Source organism: Pholis gunnellus (genome assembly GCF_910591455.1).
Source record: "Pholis gunnellus genome assembly, chromosome: 1".
Lineage (NCBI taxonomy): Eukaryota > Metazoa > Chordata > Actinopteri > Perciformes > Pholidae > Pholis > Pholis gunnellus.
This window is the reverse complement of record NC_136528.1, coordinates 7,605,814-7,624,768: the sequence shown is the minus strand read 5'-3', so window position 1 is coordinate 7,624,768 and position 18,955 is coordinate 7,605,814. Positions and strand designations below refer to the sequence as shown.

The following is an 18,955-nucleotide window of genomic DNA, read 5'->3' as shown; positions in this document are numbered from 1 at the left end:
TCCTCCGGTCTATCTTGATGACCTCACTCAAGGACACGGAGTGCTTAAAAGCCGTCTTTGCAGAATAAAAGACAGAAAGGAAGACAAAACCTTGGTCTATCTATCCCTCCCACATACTGAGAATTCATGCTTTCCAGCATACGGGGGTCGCCCATGGTAGCAGTTTGCCATCTGCAGTTGCTGTTTGAACCTCTGTCTGGCTGCTGAACACAAGCCACAGGCCAGCACCAGTAAGACATGCTGAGCTCACGATAAAAGAACTGCAATAAACAAAAATATCACTATGACATGATAAGCATATGGGCTATTAAATCAGGCACACAGCGGAAAGCAGGTAGTCACTCACTGCAGGAATAAATGCCTCGGCGTATCATATTTGCCGCATTTAAAGAACCTCGGAGGAAACATTTCTGGACACTTGTTATGCTGAACTAACTTTGTGCCACAAGAGAGAAATAGAATATGTGACAGAGGTTGTTTTTTTTATCAGAGTAAGAAAGTCTTTAAATCTCGATGGGTGACAAACCGAAAACGGTGTTTTGAAATGTGGGCTTCTGTGGGGCCGTCAGCTTACAGGGAACTGTGTTCATTTATGGAAGGAGCCTCAGTATATTGCCTCAGTGTAAACTCACCAGCACTGCTCATACTGCTGAAATTAAAGACAATAAATCAGATGCTAACACTTGCACTGGTGTAATCACAAGCATTCAGTACATTAAACTTATGCACTGAGGCTGCTTTAATTACTCTTTTTATTCAATTACTAATTAGCAAACTAGACGGTGCACGAGGATGTTCTTTGTTTCTATACATTTCTTTTATCATCGGGAGAAGTGACAGTGACTGAACATGACCTTTGATGACATCATGCCCTCTGCTTGGGGGGGTGTGTGTCAACCGGTGTGTGCTCTAGTTTACAGTTTCCCAGGGTGCTTTGCTAAAAGACCAAAAAAAACGTGACTTTTAATTTACATTTACCATTTACTCCTGTTTGAGTAATGTTTACTAAAAACTACAGTGCTCAGCCATTTCTAAAGAGTATATGTCTTCAGTAGTAACAGAGAGGCTGTTGGGGTGATTGCAGCCATTGAAATGTTGGGGAGGTCTGACAATATAGAGAGACTGACAAGGGCATTGTTTGTGGTATTTTCATGGGATTTAGTGATAATAGCAGAAAAATACAGACCTTTGGCTTCCTTGTCCTTAGATAGTGGAGGTCTGTAAATCACATACTGACGCAGCTTTTTGTTTATCGCCATAATCGCTTTCATGCAATGCCCTTAATTTCACATATACTGCCTAAACGGTTACGCTCAAAAACAAACAATGAAGCAGGGTATTCCACACGATCACATTTCTTTTGTCTTTTCTGTCTTCAGATCAAATTTCTGAAAGTGGAGATGGAGAAAAAAACCAAAATCATCAAAGATTTACAGCAAGAGGTGAGTCATCAAAGTTTCACTTCGGGCTGGTTTCAGTCCTGCGTTCAGTGTACGGCTTCATGAGGTATATATTTAACCATAAAGGAAGCGTTTACTCTAATGCACTGATCAGGAACCCACTCGTGCTGCTTTGCCTGCTTCCATTTCATTTAATGATTTTGTGTGTTTGCCAAATGTCTTCTGAAAGTCTCCAGAGACTTGGCCGAGCGCGTGTTGCTTTCAATCAAAGGTGGGCATACGCTGGCATGAATACATCTGTTTTACCCGCTACTTTGTAAACACTGCAGGCAGTCTTTGATCATGATTGCGATCGCGACTGCAATGGTGAGAAATTGGTAGCTCTTCTCCTGCCTCTTCTGCGATGGAAGTCTATCTGCATGATTGTGCAGAATAGTTCATCTAAAAGATGTTTTATTCTCTCTCTCTCTCTCTTTGATTCTGAGGGAGCTGACGCCAAAGTCTGACATTTACCGCTGATGCCTTAGACAGCTGGAGGAAAAAAAAAAAGTTCTACTGGCAAATACTGTTGTAGGTGTACTGAAAATATGTGACACCACATTATCTTCCATTTGGCTTGTTATCTGGAGGAATATAAAAAAAACGATTCAAAACAAAACAAGACCATTAAATGCAACACAGCTACATCGGCAACAGCTGCCTTTAAAGATGCTTTAAGTTGGATGTTTCCTTTGGGGGCTTCGGTTCGTCTGTCCGCTGTGTAAAAATAGGGAAAGAAATAACAAAATGAAACCTCTGCAGAGCAATACTGTGTCAAATTAAATGAAATCATGCAGTCCCAGCCGCTTAATTGATTTTACTGAATTTTATAGATAAGGAAGAGCCTTGACTCAGTTCAAGGTGGAAACGCAGAGAGCCTGCTTCTGAATGAGTTTTTAAAGCGTTTTTTTGACTCCACACTCAGCAGAAATGCAAATGCAAATTTGAGCTCATTCTGACTGCCTTCATTGAGTAAATAAGCTTTTGACGTGATTAACTCGTCATCTGGAACCTTAATGACACGGCAAAATACTTCTAGTACACTCATAATTTGCTGTAAAGCACGTTATTTTCATTTTTCAAATAGCTGTATGAACTTATGAACACATGGTGCCTTGATACCATATTATGGCAACAGTGCTGTAATGTTTTTTTCTTGCTTTTTGAAATGCAGGCTGGCAATTTAATTACAGCACAAGATCATGAGAAACGATGATGAAGAGATACTGAAAACTGCCACGCCACGTTGCTCTCTGCTGCAGTGAGAAAACTGATTTTCGCCAGATGTTCGTATTAGTTTGAGGCCAAATTTGACTAAACTCTGCTTTGGTAACGTGATAAAGTGTCTGAAATGATGAACCAGATGATGACATAATGACATCAATTTACGGTGATCAAACTGTGTAGAAGTACCTGCCATAATGCAGGTTTCTGTGGATTCATCAGACGTGTACGTGAACATCACAGCAGATCACAAAAGAGGATCCGATGAAGGGCATTTGTGTCGCGCCCTGCTGGGGGGATAATGTGATTTGTTTCAGTCAAAGTTGATAAAAAGTGAAGGATGAAATTAATTCATACCTGGAGATATAATAAAAAGGTTTATTTCTCAATTTGTGAGGTTTGATCCATCAAAAGGTAGGGAAAAGTCTTTGCAGCTGTTTTTGAATAAAGAAAAGTAATTCAACATGTTTATTAGACCTCAAGGACACACACGGTGTGTTTTGGTGACTAAAACTTGTCAACAAAAGAAAAAGCTCCCCAGGGCAGATTTTGTTGTCCAACATTATGTCTAAAAAAAGTCACCATGCAGATCCTGCTTCTTTTCCAGTATCTCATTTTGTTGCACAAGTCATCAGTACGGTAAACTATGTCGCCATCGCAACCACTCAGTCACTGCTCTTGTAATATATCCTGGCAACGGGTGTCATTGTAGATATCCACTAAAGAAATAGATCCAATAAAAAGTAATAGTTTCTAAAGCAGAAAGGCCTTGAAACATGTTTCATTGCATTTAAAAAGTAATATCTCAAGTAGCAATTTAATTTATATGAACGCCGGTGAATTTGTTCTTGCATGCTTAGCTCTCTCTGTAAGGGGTAATCAGAGGTAAATGTGGAGACACTTCCACGATCAATCAAGTCATTTTCACAGCAGGAGTTCGCACATGTTGGTAATACTGCGAGGCAGATCGCTTTAAGTGACTAAATGACCCATAGAGGAGGCCATGATTTGACTTCGTAATGAGCAATTAGGGATTTCTTTAGTCTTAAACAACATCTTGATTTGGAAATAGAACAGGTACCAAGACGCTGACAGGGAGGCATGAAAACTGTCTTTGCTCTGATCTTTGTCACAAACGCAGTTTGGTTTTCTGCTAAACCTCATTTCCATAAGTCAGCCATCGATGTACACACTAATCTTGCCAAAACAAAGAGCTGGCGAATAGCTTAGCCGTCATTTTGACCGGCATTAGATTTAACTGAAAATCGAGAAAACAATCATCAATTTTGTGGTGGAGTTGCCACGTAAATGCTTTTGCACACCAAGTGAAGTAGCATTGAGGTTAGTTACTGAGATGGACTCTGCTGGCGGGAGGACGAGGCAAAGAGCAGGAGTTCAAAAGGGAAGCACCTGTAGAGACTCGATGCGCCCCTCTAATACCAGTGCTTCATTGTTGACATTTCGAGGTTCGCCTTCTTCTATTCCAGATCTACATATCTTGAACTTTCTAGTGTCTGAGGGCCTTTATGAAAATAATCACATATGGGTCATCCGTGGTCAAGAGAAGTCTGAACTTTCCTGACATCTGTGACGCTCTGGCATTTAAGTCACGGCTACACGCAGCGGCTCACGAGAACCATTCCCCTGCATCTATTGCACTCGTTGAGTAACAGAACATTTCTTGGGTGCAGAAACTCAAAAGGTCAAAAGTGTTTAAGCATTATCATTTTGCTGTTGCAGAGTCCACTCTCTGCGGTACGCTCTCAACTCTGCACCTCAGAAAGAGACAAATCGGACAAAATCCTTGCGTCATGACTTACATGATATACAATCAATGCTGCTGTAACCTCAAACAGTAACTGTACATTGATAGTTTTCAGTGAAGTTTGATACTAATTATTGATTTATATCTGTTATAATGCAACTCTTAAAAGGAAATTAAAACTTTGTGCATTTTCTTTTCAAAGCCAAAATAAACTTTTCCTGCAGAAGCAGATAAAAACGGTATCTTGTAGACAGTGTGAGTAATATGGCCCGTTGGGTTCCTATTACAGATACAGTGCACTCCTTGTGACCAGCTCAAATAAAAAATAGTATTTCCTTGAATATTAACATGTCTGAAAGCATAGATTATTTTATGTTAATCTTAAACCTAAGAATATTTCACACAGTTTCCATCATATCCGATACTCTGATACTGATACGAGAGCCCTGAAGTGAATCTAAACGGTTTTAATGTTCAGCTTTTTTATACTATTTTAGAGAGTTGATTCGACTCCATGATTATTTCTGCAGGCTGCAGTTTACTGCATTATACTGAGAGGTGTTTCTAATATTTCGTCAACCACATTTGTATCGATAAAGGTTGACGAAATATTACAAACCTCTCCTCAGTTCAACAGAAATGATAAAAACTATACATCACAACCTTAATGACGGCAGGATTTACTGCAGGGCAGGTTGTGTTAGACTGCATTGAATTAGTGTATCTAATAAACCGGCTCTCCCAGCTAAAACTTGAGTATACATCCTGTATTGTTCTAATGTGACACCATTACTCAAAATTGTGAGTCTGTGTCCTTATAAAGTGTACAAAAATTCCAGATAGAGCTGAAATGAACACTTGTAAAGCTAAGCATATCCTTTGTTTACACCGGCATTCGGAATGTGTTTTTTATTTGCACATCACAGTGAACTGTGCCGTGGTGTCAGCGGGGGTGCTTTATAGCTTCCGTGCACTGTGAAGTCATTATCAATGATTTGCTTTCAGGGCTTATTATGAGTATTTTGACGGAGGATGATTTACAGACCGACTTGGATCCCGCTGGGATTCATCAGGTTCTCACAGAGCATTGTAATAGACAGCTTTGCCACACACTCAGCTCCTTGCTGCTGATGTGTTTCTGTCCAAAAAGGCTTCCCGTCATTGTCTTCTGCCTTTCATGTGTTCCTGAAGTAATTTCACCCGGCTAAACGGCAGAAAGAAATCATGCATCGGGGCATTTACTGGATCTCTCAGTGATACTCTTACTGGAAAAAGAAAAAGTGAGAAGAAACTGAACTAGGCAGAAAACAGCATCATTATGTTTGTTAAACAGATGAAAACACTGAAGTTAATAGAGGTTTAATATCATAGTTTAGCAAGTCATGTAGTTGTTGTTTTGTATTAGAATTACCACTGATTGATGGTATAAAGTTACTTGTTCGTGATCTTCAGAAAGTGCTAAAACGCAAACATTAAAAAGATTCATTTCAAAATGTTCAGTTTTATTGTTATTTAAAGTGCAACAGAGGCACAAATAAAATAAGAAAATGGGAGGATGTAATTCTAACTGTGCATAACATATTAAATCCATCTGACTTTTCTTATAGTGGGGCAGTAAATGCCTAACTGACAATAATTACCCATTGTGTCTTTATATCTCCACACGATGCATTAAGCTGCATGGGATTTCTGGCTTGGGGAATAAATGGCCTCATCGCTCCTCCACCACTATATTCAACTATACTCAACATCTGAATAGTCACTGCATTAACACAAAGACGCGGTCAACACCATCGAGACCCCTTCAGAACTTATTTCACACGTATGATCACTGACATGCATTGAGAGCAAAAGCGTGCGGACAACCCCGGAGGGTTAAGTGAAATAGAGCGCGGCGGCTGACGGCACGCGATGTCATTCCTTTGCACTGAACAGACAGGGCGAAGTACAGCCTGATCGATTGCACTCACATACCGGAGACAGCAGGCCCGACTTGTTACGCAACAGCGACGGCGGACTTGACACCGGGCGAGAGTGGCAGTGTTTATTTTAAATGAAACAGGTGTAGTTAGATGGCAATGACGGATTAGAAGTGCAGTAGCATGTTATGTTTTTACGTAATTACCTATATTTGTTTTGTTTTTTCTCTGACAGTGTAATGCATGCATCACTTATAAACTGCATGTTTGGTGGTGTGGTAGGCTGAGAAGCAAAAGGCTATGATCATTATCATCAGCAACCAAGCCCCATCATTCCAATAGTGGATGGTCTATAGGAGTGGTTCCCATTTTTACAGCTTGTGACCCCTTAAAACAAAACCGTGTCCATTTGCCGCCCTTGCTTGCAGGTTGCATTGGTCTACAAATTGTAGAGCGTTAGCCACGGAGGAAATTTCTAGATCCCAAATGTGAATAGGTTTTAGAGGCATGGTGGTTTAAAATCATCCAGTAGAAAGAAAGACTCAAGCAAAGTCTACGAACTAAACGTCTTGCAAGAGAACAGGCTGTTCTTATACACTTCGTTGCTATACTTATTCATATACATCCTACAAAATCAATTTGTTTGTGATCCACGTAATCGTGAACTAGGAAGTATAAATAATGATAACGGCGGTGTAGGGAGGAGGTCAGGGTGGCTGGGTCGGTCGAAACGAAAGGAAATTGACCCATGTTGGTGGAGAATGCATGAAAAGTGAGGAATTAATTTTCATAAGGAATCATGCAAACCGTTGTATGTGGATACGTTGAACAGTAAATATATATTTTTCTGCCCACCTACGCTGTCAATATGACAGCGTAGGTGACCTGAAGAAGGTTGCGAACCTTTCACTGGTTGGAATAAAAGCTATGGCTAAGTTATGCACAGTATTTTCAATGTATGGTTTTTTTCCTTCATGCGAGTAAATTAAGTTTCTTAAGATTCGAAAAAGGGTCAATATGTTGGCCCCTAAAGCATGTGGAAACAGATCTGTGCAGCTCAGACTGCAGACTTGTGTTTGTGCTCTCAATATTAAAAGAAAACAGCCATGACATGTTTGCGCACGGAGCATGAAATATGATGTGGATGCAAATTTGATGGTCATTTTATTCCTGCACCGTGAGCGGAATCATGTGAAAGCATGTGAGCTAGTGAGCTAACGGTCAAGGTAAAGATGCAGGAAATTGAATTTTCTCCGTGACGACACACGATGTGCAGCGCAAAGACACAGACAGCAGCTAAACATCGCCACAGTTTATTCTGACTTTTCTAAAGGAAGTCCAGATGCATGGGCATTTCATTTACATGCGAATACAATCCCAACAACAGATCCATGTGTCTTTGCTTGCTATGGTAATATGCAAACAGAACACGCAATGTGAAAGTAGAACAAGAATCTCACAGCATAAAAGCAGATGAGCCCCCCCGACCCCGACAGCCTGAACTGAATACAGCAGAGCAGAGCTTCTGGCTGTCAATCGCACGTCAAAGACAACGTCCTCGAGAGATCCGTCACTCAAACTCTTTTAAAATTTAACATGCATGCGATCCACAAAACAGAGATAACAACACAGGTGCTATCAACAGCAGCTAATTACATTTCTTAAAGCTGATTAGCAACACAATCAACACCCGCCTTGCTACAAACTCAGAGTAAAAGTATTCTGAACGTGCCTCATCAGGATGATTGAGGTCGAAACTTGTGTGATTTGTCCTGCTGTCTGCCCATCCACCCTTCTGGTTCTGTGCATCTGTTGGCATTTCTCTCTTCCACGATCCTTTTTTAATGCCTTGATTCTATGACTGCGTATTAGGTTAAAAAAAAGACTACATTATAGAGCCCAGGGGAATGGGGTAATACTCAGAGAAGAAATGCACAGAATCTCCAAAATTATAGTTGTAAATTTACAACAATAAACATGTTTTTCCCCTCAGGTTAAAGTGGAATTTTTTTTTAAGAACAAAAAATGCAAATCTTTGAAAACAAAACATGAATATCCCAGAGAGAATCTAAAAATATTGAGATTATAAAGTCTTAAATTTACTGATTTCATGTATTTCCGCTCAGCTAAATGTCAAACCCAACCGTCGAGAAGACAAGTTACTCCAAACTGTGTTACCATAGTTACACACTGGCGCTTTGAAGGGACTTAACTGTCACAAATAACATAACTGCTTGTGTTGAGCCACAGATTATGGTGAATTATTTCTTTAGTTTGCTCTCTAAACTGATGAGAATGGATGGATTGACATTATTAGAGTTCGCTACAATATAATATATTTCTATATATACAGTTTATGTGTATATATATATGTATGTGTGTGTCTTTACATTTGTTTTGGTCATAACTTAATCTCAGATCATCTGTGAGTTATTTTCTTGTAAATTTGCCAGTTTAATCTCAGAGAATATTCAATTTGTTTCTCTAAATATAACCCTTCTCCCCCTCCATAATTATCATTTTTTATTCTTTTTTACCTACAATGGCCCAAATACGCAGTTGCACAATTCTCATGCAGGGAGCATGTACTTTCATTTCATGACATCATACACATTTCTCATTTCCAGCACCAAAAACAGCTGTGATCTCCACAGCACCCTCCACATGGAGCATTGATTCTCAGAGATCAGAGGTATGTGTGTGTGTGTGTGGGGGTGGGGTATTCTTGCTTTAGAAACACATCCACACACACTTCAATTCAGCTTTGCGTTCAAATCACTCAGTGTCAAAAATGTATTCGGCAGTAAATAAGTGCACATTACGGCTATGCTAATTCATATCAACCAACCAAAAGCTTCGTCCTTTCGCTCATACAGGTCTCACTGCTCCTTACAGATGAGAGGAAAAGTAGTAAAAACTAGTTTTGTTGGAAACATGAAACCATTATTTATTGTGTGCAGCATAATGAGTTTAGAGTTCACACTAAAATACTGAGTCAGTGTCTGCTTCCCTGACATTGACAGGAAGCTCGTTCCAACTGGAGAAGCACTGCAACTGTCTCCTGCAACACAGCAATACAGCAGTGCTGAAATCAGTTCTGGAAGAAACTAAGCCATCCGTTCAGTTCTCCTGGTTTATTAATTGCCTAACTGTGACGATGGTGAATCGTGGTCTTCTTTAGATATAAGTGATCAATGTGATTTCTTTGCTCCGTAATGCCGAAGAGGCCGTTTTGATTAGTTTGTCTCTACTAATTCACTGTTTTGTTTTGCTGTGCTATTATTTAGCAGAATTAAATAAAACCCTGTGTCTATAAAACACAAACACTTTGGAAATTGTTCTTTACATTTTCAGGATGCAGAAATGTCTTCCAGCCAATGAATAAAGCGGCATTAAGTATACACCAAGTAGCAGGAGTAGTTTTGCAGTGGCAGGGTTCAAAGGGAAAGTCTAGGATTTAGATGCCATGAGTGGTATGGATAATACCTGCAGTGGATTTGAGTGTTTTCACGATCTGGGTTAGGCTGCAAAAAAGCAGTGTCTTCTATAGCAGAGGCTGCTGTGCTGGAGACGTTTTCTGGCATTGTCTGTTGATTCATTATCAGCAGGGCCGCTTCTGCAAGAATTGACGTCGGGGTGAGTAACTTTGTGAACCCGTTCAGTTTTGTAATGTCGTGTTTTTAGTTCTATTTCCTTTATTAGAACTGATAACCCAGAGCTAAGGGATTGGCAAACGTAATTAGGCCTTATTGTGTAAACTAACTAATGTCTTCCACAATGATTTTGCACATAAACACAGAAAACAAATCTAAGCAGTTTATGGGGGGGAAAAACGCGATTTAGAGAATTTTCTAAATCAAAGTACAGTAATCCAGCCGGAGCTTGTCTGTAATGAAATCTGGAGTTACCGGTAAACCTGAAAGCAGAATGTGTTGGTTCAGTGTCTTGTACTAACAGGAGGGTGTGTTCCTTCTGGGAGCCAGAGTGGCGGCTTGTATTAAATCTGCATTTCCTCCCAACACTGCCAAAGTGCTGCAATATGCAAAAAGGACAAAAGCAGTTACCCTCTGTGAAATAGTCAATAAAGCAATCTTCTTTTATTTACAGGTAATATTTCTCACTTCCAGAATTTTCATATATTATTTTCACAGCCTGGGATCATCCAATTAGTTTGGAACCTATTTTATAAACTATTTTCTGACAATATCAGAAAGCACAGGCACACGTCTCTAATCGTACCGCACAGCCGAGGGATGCTCCATTCATAATGAAATGTTACATACAAAATATCTCGTCATTTAGCAGCACTTCCTGTTCCAAGGTGTTCCCTGAACAGAAACGATTGGGATGCTGTCACAGTCATATTTTCAATCTTTTCCAATCATTTTCTGTTCAGCTTCATATGTGACAAAAGACTCCTTCTCCTGTTTCTGTCTATGGCTGCAAGCTTTTCAACATAAACCATCCCAATATCCTGAAGCTCACGGACACAGATTGAAAGTACAGATGAAAGTTTAATCAACACCACTGCATTTAAGATTTCCAAAATGTTATTTTCATGGTCTAGGAAAGTTCAATCAATATTTGTGAACACGAGCTACTCTCTCTCAAAACCAGAAATGAGAATTAAGTCTCAAAGATGTGATGAAACTTAAAAACAAGTAGCGATGTATGCAGGCAATCATCTCGAAGGCATCGGACACATCACATAATCTTCCCCAAAAAATATGAAACTCACCAAACTGTCTGCCTAAGCAGCGGCTGAATTGCGGCGAGGTAAAGCAGTGTGTGTGCTGGTAGTTCCGTTAGCTGTTAGCCAAAAATCCTGTCCAAAACACTAAAAGTGGGAAAACTGTTATCCCCAATGTGTCTCTGGCCATAACTAGTCGCCTGAAGTATAACGGTAACAATAAGTTTTCTGCAGCAGAATGAAAGATTTGCTGTGGACGGACACAGAGTTGCACACTCACACACATGCACACGTGAGTCTCCTGGCACAGATAAAAGTAAAAGCAGTTACTGAGTTACTGATCACAGCTGGTTTGAAACTTTCCTGATTTGATATATTAGTTGGGCGATAGATAGCTAGTCAGAGTTAAAACTCTTTAATATAGGTTATATTACATTTGATTCAACAGCATTTAAATGACCATACGTCTATATGTAGCAGGCCTGAACTATGTGTTGAAATAAAATCATTCAAATGCTGACATCTGTAACCTAGACATCTAAAGACCTACTGGACTTTTTACTCAAGCTTTATCCTCAACGTCTAGACATCTTTTGACCTTCAAATCAACAATGCAGTGCCTGCTGAGATGTGTAGTCACATGTTCATATTTACACAGTAAGAACTCAGACCGAAGCGATACGCATGCCTTACAGCTTTGATGATCCCGAGTCATATACTGTATATTGTTGCATTTTGCAAGCCATCGGAAAACCTTGAATCATATCGTCCCTCAACTCCACAGTGAAAGCAAAAAGTAACAATCAGCCACAAAGTTACCGCCGTCATCAAGGAGAAGCTTCTCTTTGAGCTTTGCGTCAATTTGAAGTACAAAAAAAAATCCTAGTTCCTCATTTGCAATGTGTGGGAAGTCTGTCTGGGTAACTCAGCCACCTGCTGGCAGCTCCTACATTTATGCATTCAATCTTAGAATTTCTTCTTGAACTCGGATTACATTTGTGTCACTCTCCACGTTGTTTTGCACTTAATACAACATTCTGACTCTGTGTGGCTTCGTGGGCACCGGTGCTGAACTCAAATCATAGAAGCTTGTTGGAGAGAGGTAAAGACAGGCTGCATGTGTTCAGAGGCATGGTGTCACGCTGTCATTTAACAGTGTTGCTTTATTCTTCACAGCCCGCCATGGTTATTGATTTCTGGCCCTCAGCTTCCAGACAAGTGACCGCTTTTCTGTGGTATTCAGCTGTGACACTATAACGTGGATGGTCTATTTTTTGTATTTCTTCTTACAGAAATACATCCAAGTGCTTCAAGACTGATGCTAGACAAGCTGTGACTGCCTTTGACATGTTCACAAAATTACATTTAGTTTTTCCTTTCCTTTTAGAGGTTTTCAAAACAAACACTGTGGGAAAACAGGACGGTCAATTTCAAAAATGTCTTGAACCCATGAAACAATGCCAAGATATCAGATACGTTTCAGAACAGAGCCTTATTTTAGAATATGAAAGCAATATCTTGCAAGGTTTTTTGTTTTGTTTTCATTATTCTGATGGGACATCATGTAGCTAGGCTGATATTATACTGACAGATAACACCAATATCATTTAAATACATCATTCAGAGCATATTCTTGCGTTTGACAATCTCTTTTCCTTCACTATGGAGACTTTAGTGGAGACATAAGCAAGAAATTGGAAATTAGGTACATTTCCATACATTTTTTAGGAGCGAATAAACTAAGTTACTGAATAGTAGTTTTGTCAGAAGTTGGGAATTTAGGCTATGTGGCCCTGAAATCTGCCCCCAAACGGAATAGAAGAAGAAGATGCTGTAAACTGGAAACAAAACAAGTCGGCTTAGCAACCCATCCCATGAACGAAAGACAAATTGTTCTTTAATTAATGTCAGCTACTTGTCACGTTTAATGCTTGTCTGGAGATAAAGACAAGCATTCAATCATAGCGGAATGTCCAGGAAGAAACAGCTGATCAGTCATGGGAGTTAAATATTCATTATTCTTTACACCTTATTTGCATCTTATTTACAAGAAAGAAAAATAAATCAAATGTAATGTAGCAACAGTAGGCTGCTACTTTGTAGCGCCCAGGGAGCAGTTTGGGGTTCCGGTGCCTTGCTCAAGGGCACTTCGGCAGTGCCCAGGAGGGGAACTGGCATCTCTCCAGCTACCAGTCCACGCTCCGTACTTGGTCCATACGGAGACTTAACCAGCCACCTTACGGCTGGTTAACTCCTAGCATGTCTTAATCATTGGAAAATTGAAATTGAAAAATTGTTGATTACATTCCAACATGTACGCTCTTCCATTTCTGTTCTACTCTAACTCGTGTCCCTCAGTGCTGACCACCAGAGACACACACACACACACACACACACACACACACACACACACACACACACAGTTAATTCAGAGACCTACATTAATTTAGAAATTACAGTCGGGGCTTCTCTGAAAGCGTTCAGGATTAAGCCTCGACAAAATGACCTGGCAACAACAATGCCCGTAACCTTAGTAACTCACCGAGTGGCAAGCCGCTAAAAGGTTTGAAAAGTCCAGCGAGGAAGTTGGCAACACTGTGTGTGCTTGTTCCACAATAAATCTATGATATTCCACACACTTAATAATACAAAATGTAGAAACAGACATTTCAATAAAGCACATCCAATAACAACTAATTAAAATAATAAATCACAACAACAATAAATATATATATATATATATATATTGTTGTTGTGAGGCTGATGTCTCCTTATGGGGGCCATATTCATGGGTGTGTGGCTCTGCCCATGACGCCCATTCTGCTGCTTTGACGTTCTCATTCTCCGTACATTTCCCGAGTGTCTGTCTCCAGGACTACGTTTCTCAGAGCAGCTGCCAATCACAGCCATGTGTTGTGATTGTTTAGTTTCCACCAACATGGAAGGGTGGAGGACTTTTGACATATGTTGCAGCCAGCCGCTAGCGGGCGATGGAGATGTTTTGGCTTCCCTCTTGGGGAGTTATTGTGCGGTCCATCTTTCTATACAATCTATGAGTGGAGACGGTTTGGGTAAGAGGACATGTAACGCCATTCGAAGGGAAGAAAGACTCAAAAGCTTAAAAAAAAGCCGAATTGTAAAACATAAAAGTTGTTTAAGCCAGTGATTTTCAACCTCTGTGCCGTGGGAAAGTGTCCAACTTCACTTAATCGGTCCAAAAAAGTATTATTTAGTTGCTGCAAATAATTTGCCATTGTTGAGTGTCTGAGCCTGCGACATAGTGGCTGGCTAATTAAATACTTCTCCATGCCAGTGGGGGGCAGTAGGTATCGCAATAATGACCTTGTTAATTTAAGACAGTAGAATTAAACGATGCTGTCTGTTTCTGCCAGGATATCAGCTTTGTGTTCATCTAAACAGGCCCAGGTTTCACACCGAGTAAGGATCAACAAAGTGAGAGACTTAAATTAAATTGTCAGCATATATGCTCTATTATGCTACAATGTGTCATTTGGTAACTTTTTTGGTTGTTGGTGTGCCGCGGGATCTTTTAAGAAATGTGCCGCAGCTCAGAAAAGGTTGAAACACACTGGTTTAAGCATGCAGACTGTGTGACTTTGTCCACCTGTTCCAGCCCACAGGCTTTTGGGAGGGATGTTCTTTTGCCTTTTTATTTTTAATGAATATGTTTCATATCAGCCTTTTATCACGCTTGAAGGAACGTACAATGATTAAAATAACATAACAACTTAACTTAACAACTGTAAAGTCAACGTTTACTTTGGTTTCACATGGGACAAGTTCAATGTGGTTTTTCTCAACTTGTTAACTGATAACACTGGTAGATAATTATCACACAACTCCAAATAATGATAATGTTGCTCTGTATCTATATCTTGTGATGTTAAGTCAATATTGTGTTCACAACTTATTGCAGGTGTAAGATCATTCTTAAACCTAGCATTGCTAAATGTAATCACGTCTGAGATGAAGTTTATTTTCTGCCTCACTCTGACAAAGGAAAAGAAATAAAGTTGTTCATTTTATGAACACGTTTATGTGTATGACTTTTCCAAGTAGGACGAGGTAAGCCTTCAGAGTTCTACTTCTACAAAGTTCTACTTTGTTGTTGTAGTTTTTTTTCAAAAGTTCTCATTGAAAAGATCTTACATATTGTTCGTGCTTGCAACACAGTGGAAGCACAACACATACAAAATGAAGTACCTATTAGGCTTAAGAGCTCAACTTGATGATGATATTAGGCAGCTAATGGATGACTTCATCAGACAGAATTGCTGATGTACCATTATAACTGACAGCATAAAGTCTATAGTGTTGCCTTCTATCCTTTATTTCCTCCTTGCAAATATTTTAGTGTAACTCATAAACAAACACTTTAGTTCTCAATGAGATGCAATATCATTTGCATAATTAGAACAGCTACATAGATTGTTGTCATATTTCTTGGCAACAACAGCTTGGTACATTAAATTGGTTTACTTTCCACATACCATGACATCCTTGTACATTCAACTGTTATTCAGAATTTAGAAAGTATTGTATAGTCTCACTTACAAAGTGCACCACTATTGCACAGCAGTAAGGCCATTTCACAGTGTCGGTCCATTCACACCACCAGATGTTACTGTTCTACATCCAATGAGGTATGATAAACATTTCTCTTAATGGAACAAATTAAACAGAATAAAACAGAATGGCTCCTTGTGGTACCATGGCAGAAGATTATTTAAAATGCCATTAAGCATTATCGATCCTCACATCCACAGCTTATTGATTGTTTAGCATCCTTTTAAACAGCCATGCGAGCTCCAATGATCGCCTTTGGGCAGTTTTGGCATCCAGCACAGGTCCCCTGATAAAGGACAATTCAGTGGACACAGCTCATCATATACCATTCTTAGGTACCGTTTCTTGTTCCTACAGATACACGTTGGGAGCAGTTTAGGGTTCAATGACTTGCTCAACAATAATTTAATCTACCGACCAACAATATAATTAATGTGTAACCTGCTTGAGCTACACTCGACTCCTAGCCTTAGAAAATCTTAGAAAACGTTAACCTTGCTAATGTTAGCCCAGCTAACTTATTTGTAATTCTTGTTTCATTGTGGTCTGATTAACAGTAAATCCATAAAATTCAATGCCTCATGCCATATCGCTATTTCCTAAGCTACTGTAGCTGTCATATTTGTGGACCCTGCATCCAGACTTTTGTCATACAGAAGTGAGCGTGGTTTCATCTGTCAGCCCCCTGCCCACTTTATTTTTTCAAATCATTTTTTCAAAATAACGCAGTGGCTAGACTCAAGACATGTGGGTGGTGTTTCACTTTATTAAGAGCATATCTAGTTATTGAGGCTGATTGAGACCAACTAAGAACCTAATGTCAAGCAGGCACAGACTAATCATCAGTCAAAACTATTAGAGCTGTAGACGAAATATCAAAGTAAAAGAACATTGATCACATGCGTTTTCTTACATCACTTCTATCCAGAGAGAGGATAGCGATGCTTTGGGCCCATTGTGTATATTAAGATTTGATTTATTCAATCTGAAGTAATATCAATTAGTCTTGGCATTTTTCATATTGTACTGTTGCAGTGCTTCCATTTATCTCTCAGATAATTCACTCCCAGCATTAGAAGCGTTACTGTCATCATTTCCACCTGATTTATCAGATTGTTCAGGCGTTTTGGATTCATCTTGAACAAATACAAGGAATGACAATGATTAAAGGACCGGAAAAGATTAGTGTTCAGGTGGGTGGGTTACTGCAGGGATGGGCTGCCGCTCTATTATTATGCTGATAGTAAGTGAGACTACTTCCCATGGAATATTTCAACTCTTCTTTGAGATGCCAGGCCTTCCACCATTCGCCTGCTACGATCAATAGAGTTCATCTAATTTATTTTCTTCAAATAGTCTGAAGCCTTGTCAAGCATCTTACACAACTACTCACTCAACAGCTATTCAATGAGGGATATCTGGCAGGAAACACGGAACAGAAGCTTGTGGTCAGGTCAAATGAGGATACAGACACCGTTTCCATCAAAGCAACATCTAATGCATGATTATAATAGCGGAGCATTTGGGCTGAAAATAAATACCTTAAACAAGTTCTGAGAAAGACTGATAACTGTGTAAGCTGTCATACTCATGGTGACCCTTTGGCAGACGTGGAGCAAGCTAAATAGGAGCTTTGAATGTAAAAAAGAAAAGATATTCGGCACAGCCCTAGATTCAGTAGGAAACTAACCCACGTTTATACTTTAAAAACACTTTGGGCATTGCATGTCAACTTAAAATTCTTGAAAGGCTGATCCCTAAAAGTTAACTAACTCTAAAGGAGCACAAGCTAAACGTTGATGCCTATATATACGGTTTAGCTACCTGACCCTTAAATTGTTTCTTTTAGCGTACAGATTGCACAAGAGTAATATTCAACATCTACATAACAAACACACACACACACACACACACAGGTAGCTATTAAAAAATGTAGCACTGCCTGTATTTTAATTTCAGCAGCATATACCTTCTTTCCCTGTAGGAGGCAACAAAGAAACTCTAAATTGGCGCCACTTATCATTCTCTTTCTAGTTGTTGGTGTGGGATGACATGTAAATAACTTGGTTAGGTTTAGGAAAGGATCAGGTTTTGGATTAAAATAAGTACATTTGTTCCTTAGTTTATTAGGCAATCATAACTAGTACATTATATAACATTTCTCAACCTACTTAAAATAAATCAATGTTGACTTTTGGTTTTGGACAGGACACAAACAACGATGAAAGTCCTGTGTCTGTTTGAACCATCCACCCCAACCTCCTCTCTACATGAACTTATCACTCTGTGTACTACGTCAGCTGAATTCTCCTGTACTTCGCCATAACTGCAGCCACCTATAGTCAGACGCGTAGGGCCACTGACCAAGCTGCCGTATTTGACGACTTGGGCGTGAGAACGGGCTGAATATGAACAAAAGAGGATATCTTGCTCAAAGATTAATTCACTACAACACCTTGTTTCCAACGCACAGTGAAGGCTTACTGTTTGCACATGATTATGTGTCAGAACAATGAAACAGTGACAAGAAAGCAATCTTTTCACTTATGTATAATCCCCCCCTTTGACCTCAAGAGCCTGTGACAAACCGAGCAGGATGAGTTCAGCTCAAGCTGCCAAATGACTTGTAAGATGTCTGAGGGTACGTCCTATTTAATAGCTTATCCACAGTGAACGCGTGCTTTGCTAATGCCAGTGATATATATTAGATGCGTTAGACAGCTACATAAGTGCTGAAGCCCCGTCACAATTTTCTGAAAAAGTGAGTGGAAGTGTGAGTTTACATTTTTTTCTTGCTTTGAGGAATCAGACAAGCCTGTCGGACTGTACGGACAGAGAATGTAATTGAGTATGTTATGTGTGGATTTTGCTCATTAATATATGACAGAGGATGTCAAATAGATAGACCCTAGAATGTGTTATTATATTATATAAATGCATTCTTAATTTAAAAGGAAAAACAAGATCCGGGGGAAAATCTGTTGAATAAGAGATTAAACTGCTGAAGCTATTCATAAATGTTCTGCCTGTTTCACATAGATTATGCAAAAACTCACAAAGTGGAATAGTTGAGCAGCAAACATTTCTTTTGAGGTATGCTACAGGTTGTTGTGGCTTTTACTATGGATGACCCCATGATTTGTAATCTAAATAAACAAAGGCCAATGCCTTCAACAACTGCTGTTTGGTGCGCAATTAATCACAATACTTAATGACAATACAATAATGACAACTGAATACTTCATTCACACTTCTCCAAATGAATCATGATGCATAGCCTATTTTGGTAGAAATATCAGCCTTACCAATATATTGTTATTAAAGATGTGAA

The 18,955-nt window shown here is 39.5% G+C and overlaps 1 protein-coding gene across 1 annotated transcript in view; it reads left to right on the top strand.

The window, feature by feature from the left end:
- luzp2 (leucine zipper protein 2) overlaps window positions 1-18,955 on the top strand; it is a gene marked incomplete at both ends in the record, with an annotated part of 150,551 nt that overhangs the window by 89,431 nt on the left and 42,165 nt on the right. The window contains one exon of the mRNA XM_079177292.1: window positions 1,380-1,442. Within this exon, the coding sequence (XP_079033418.1) occupies window positions 1,380-1,442 (63 nt within the window). The remainder of the gene's footprint in view (window positions 1-1,379; window positions 1,443-18,955) is intronic.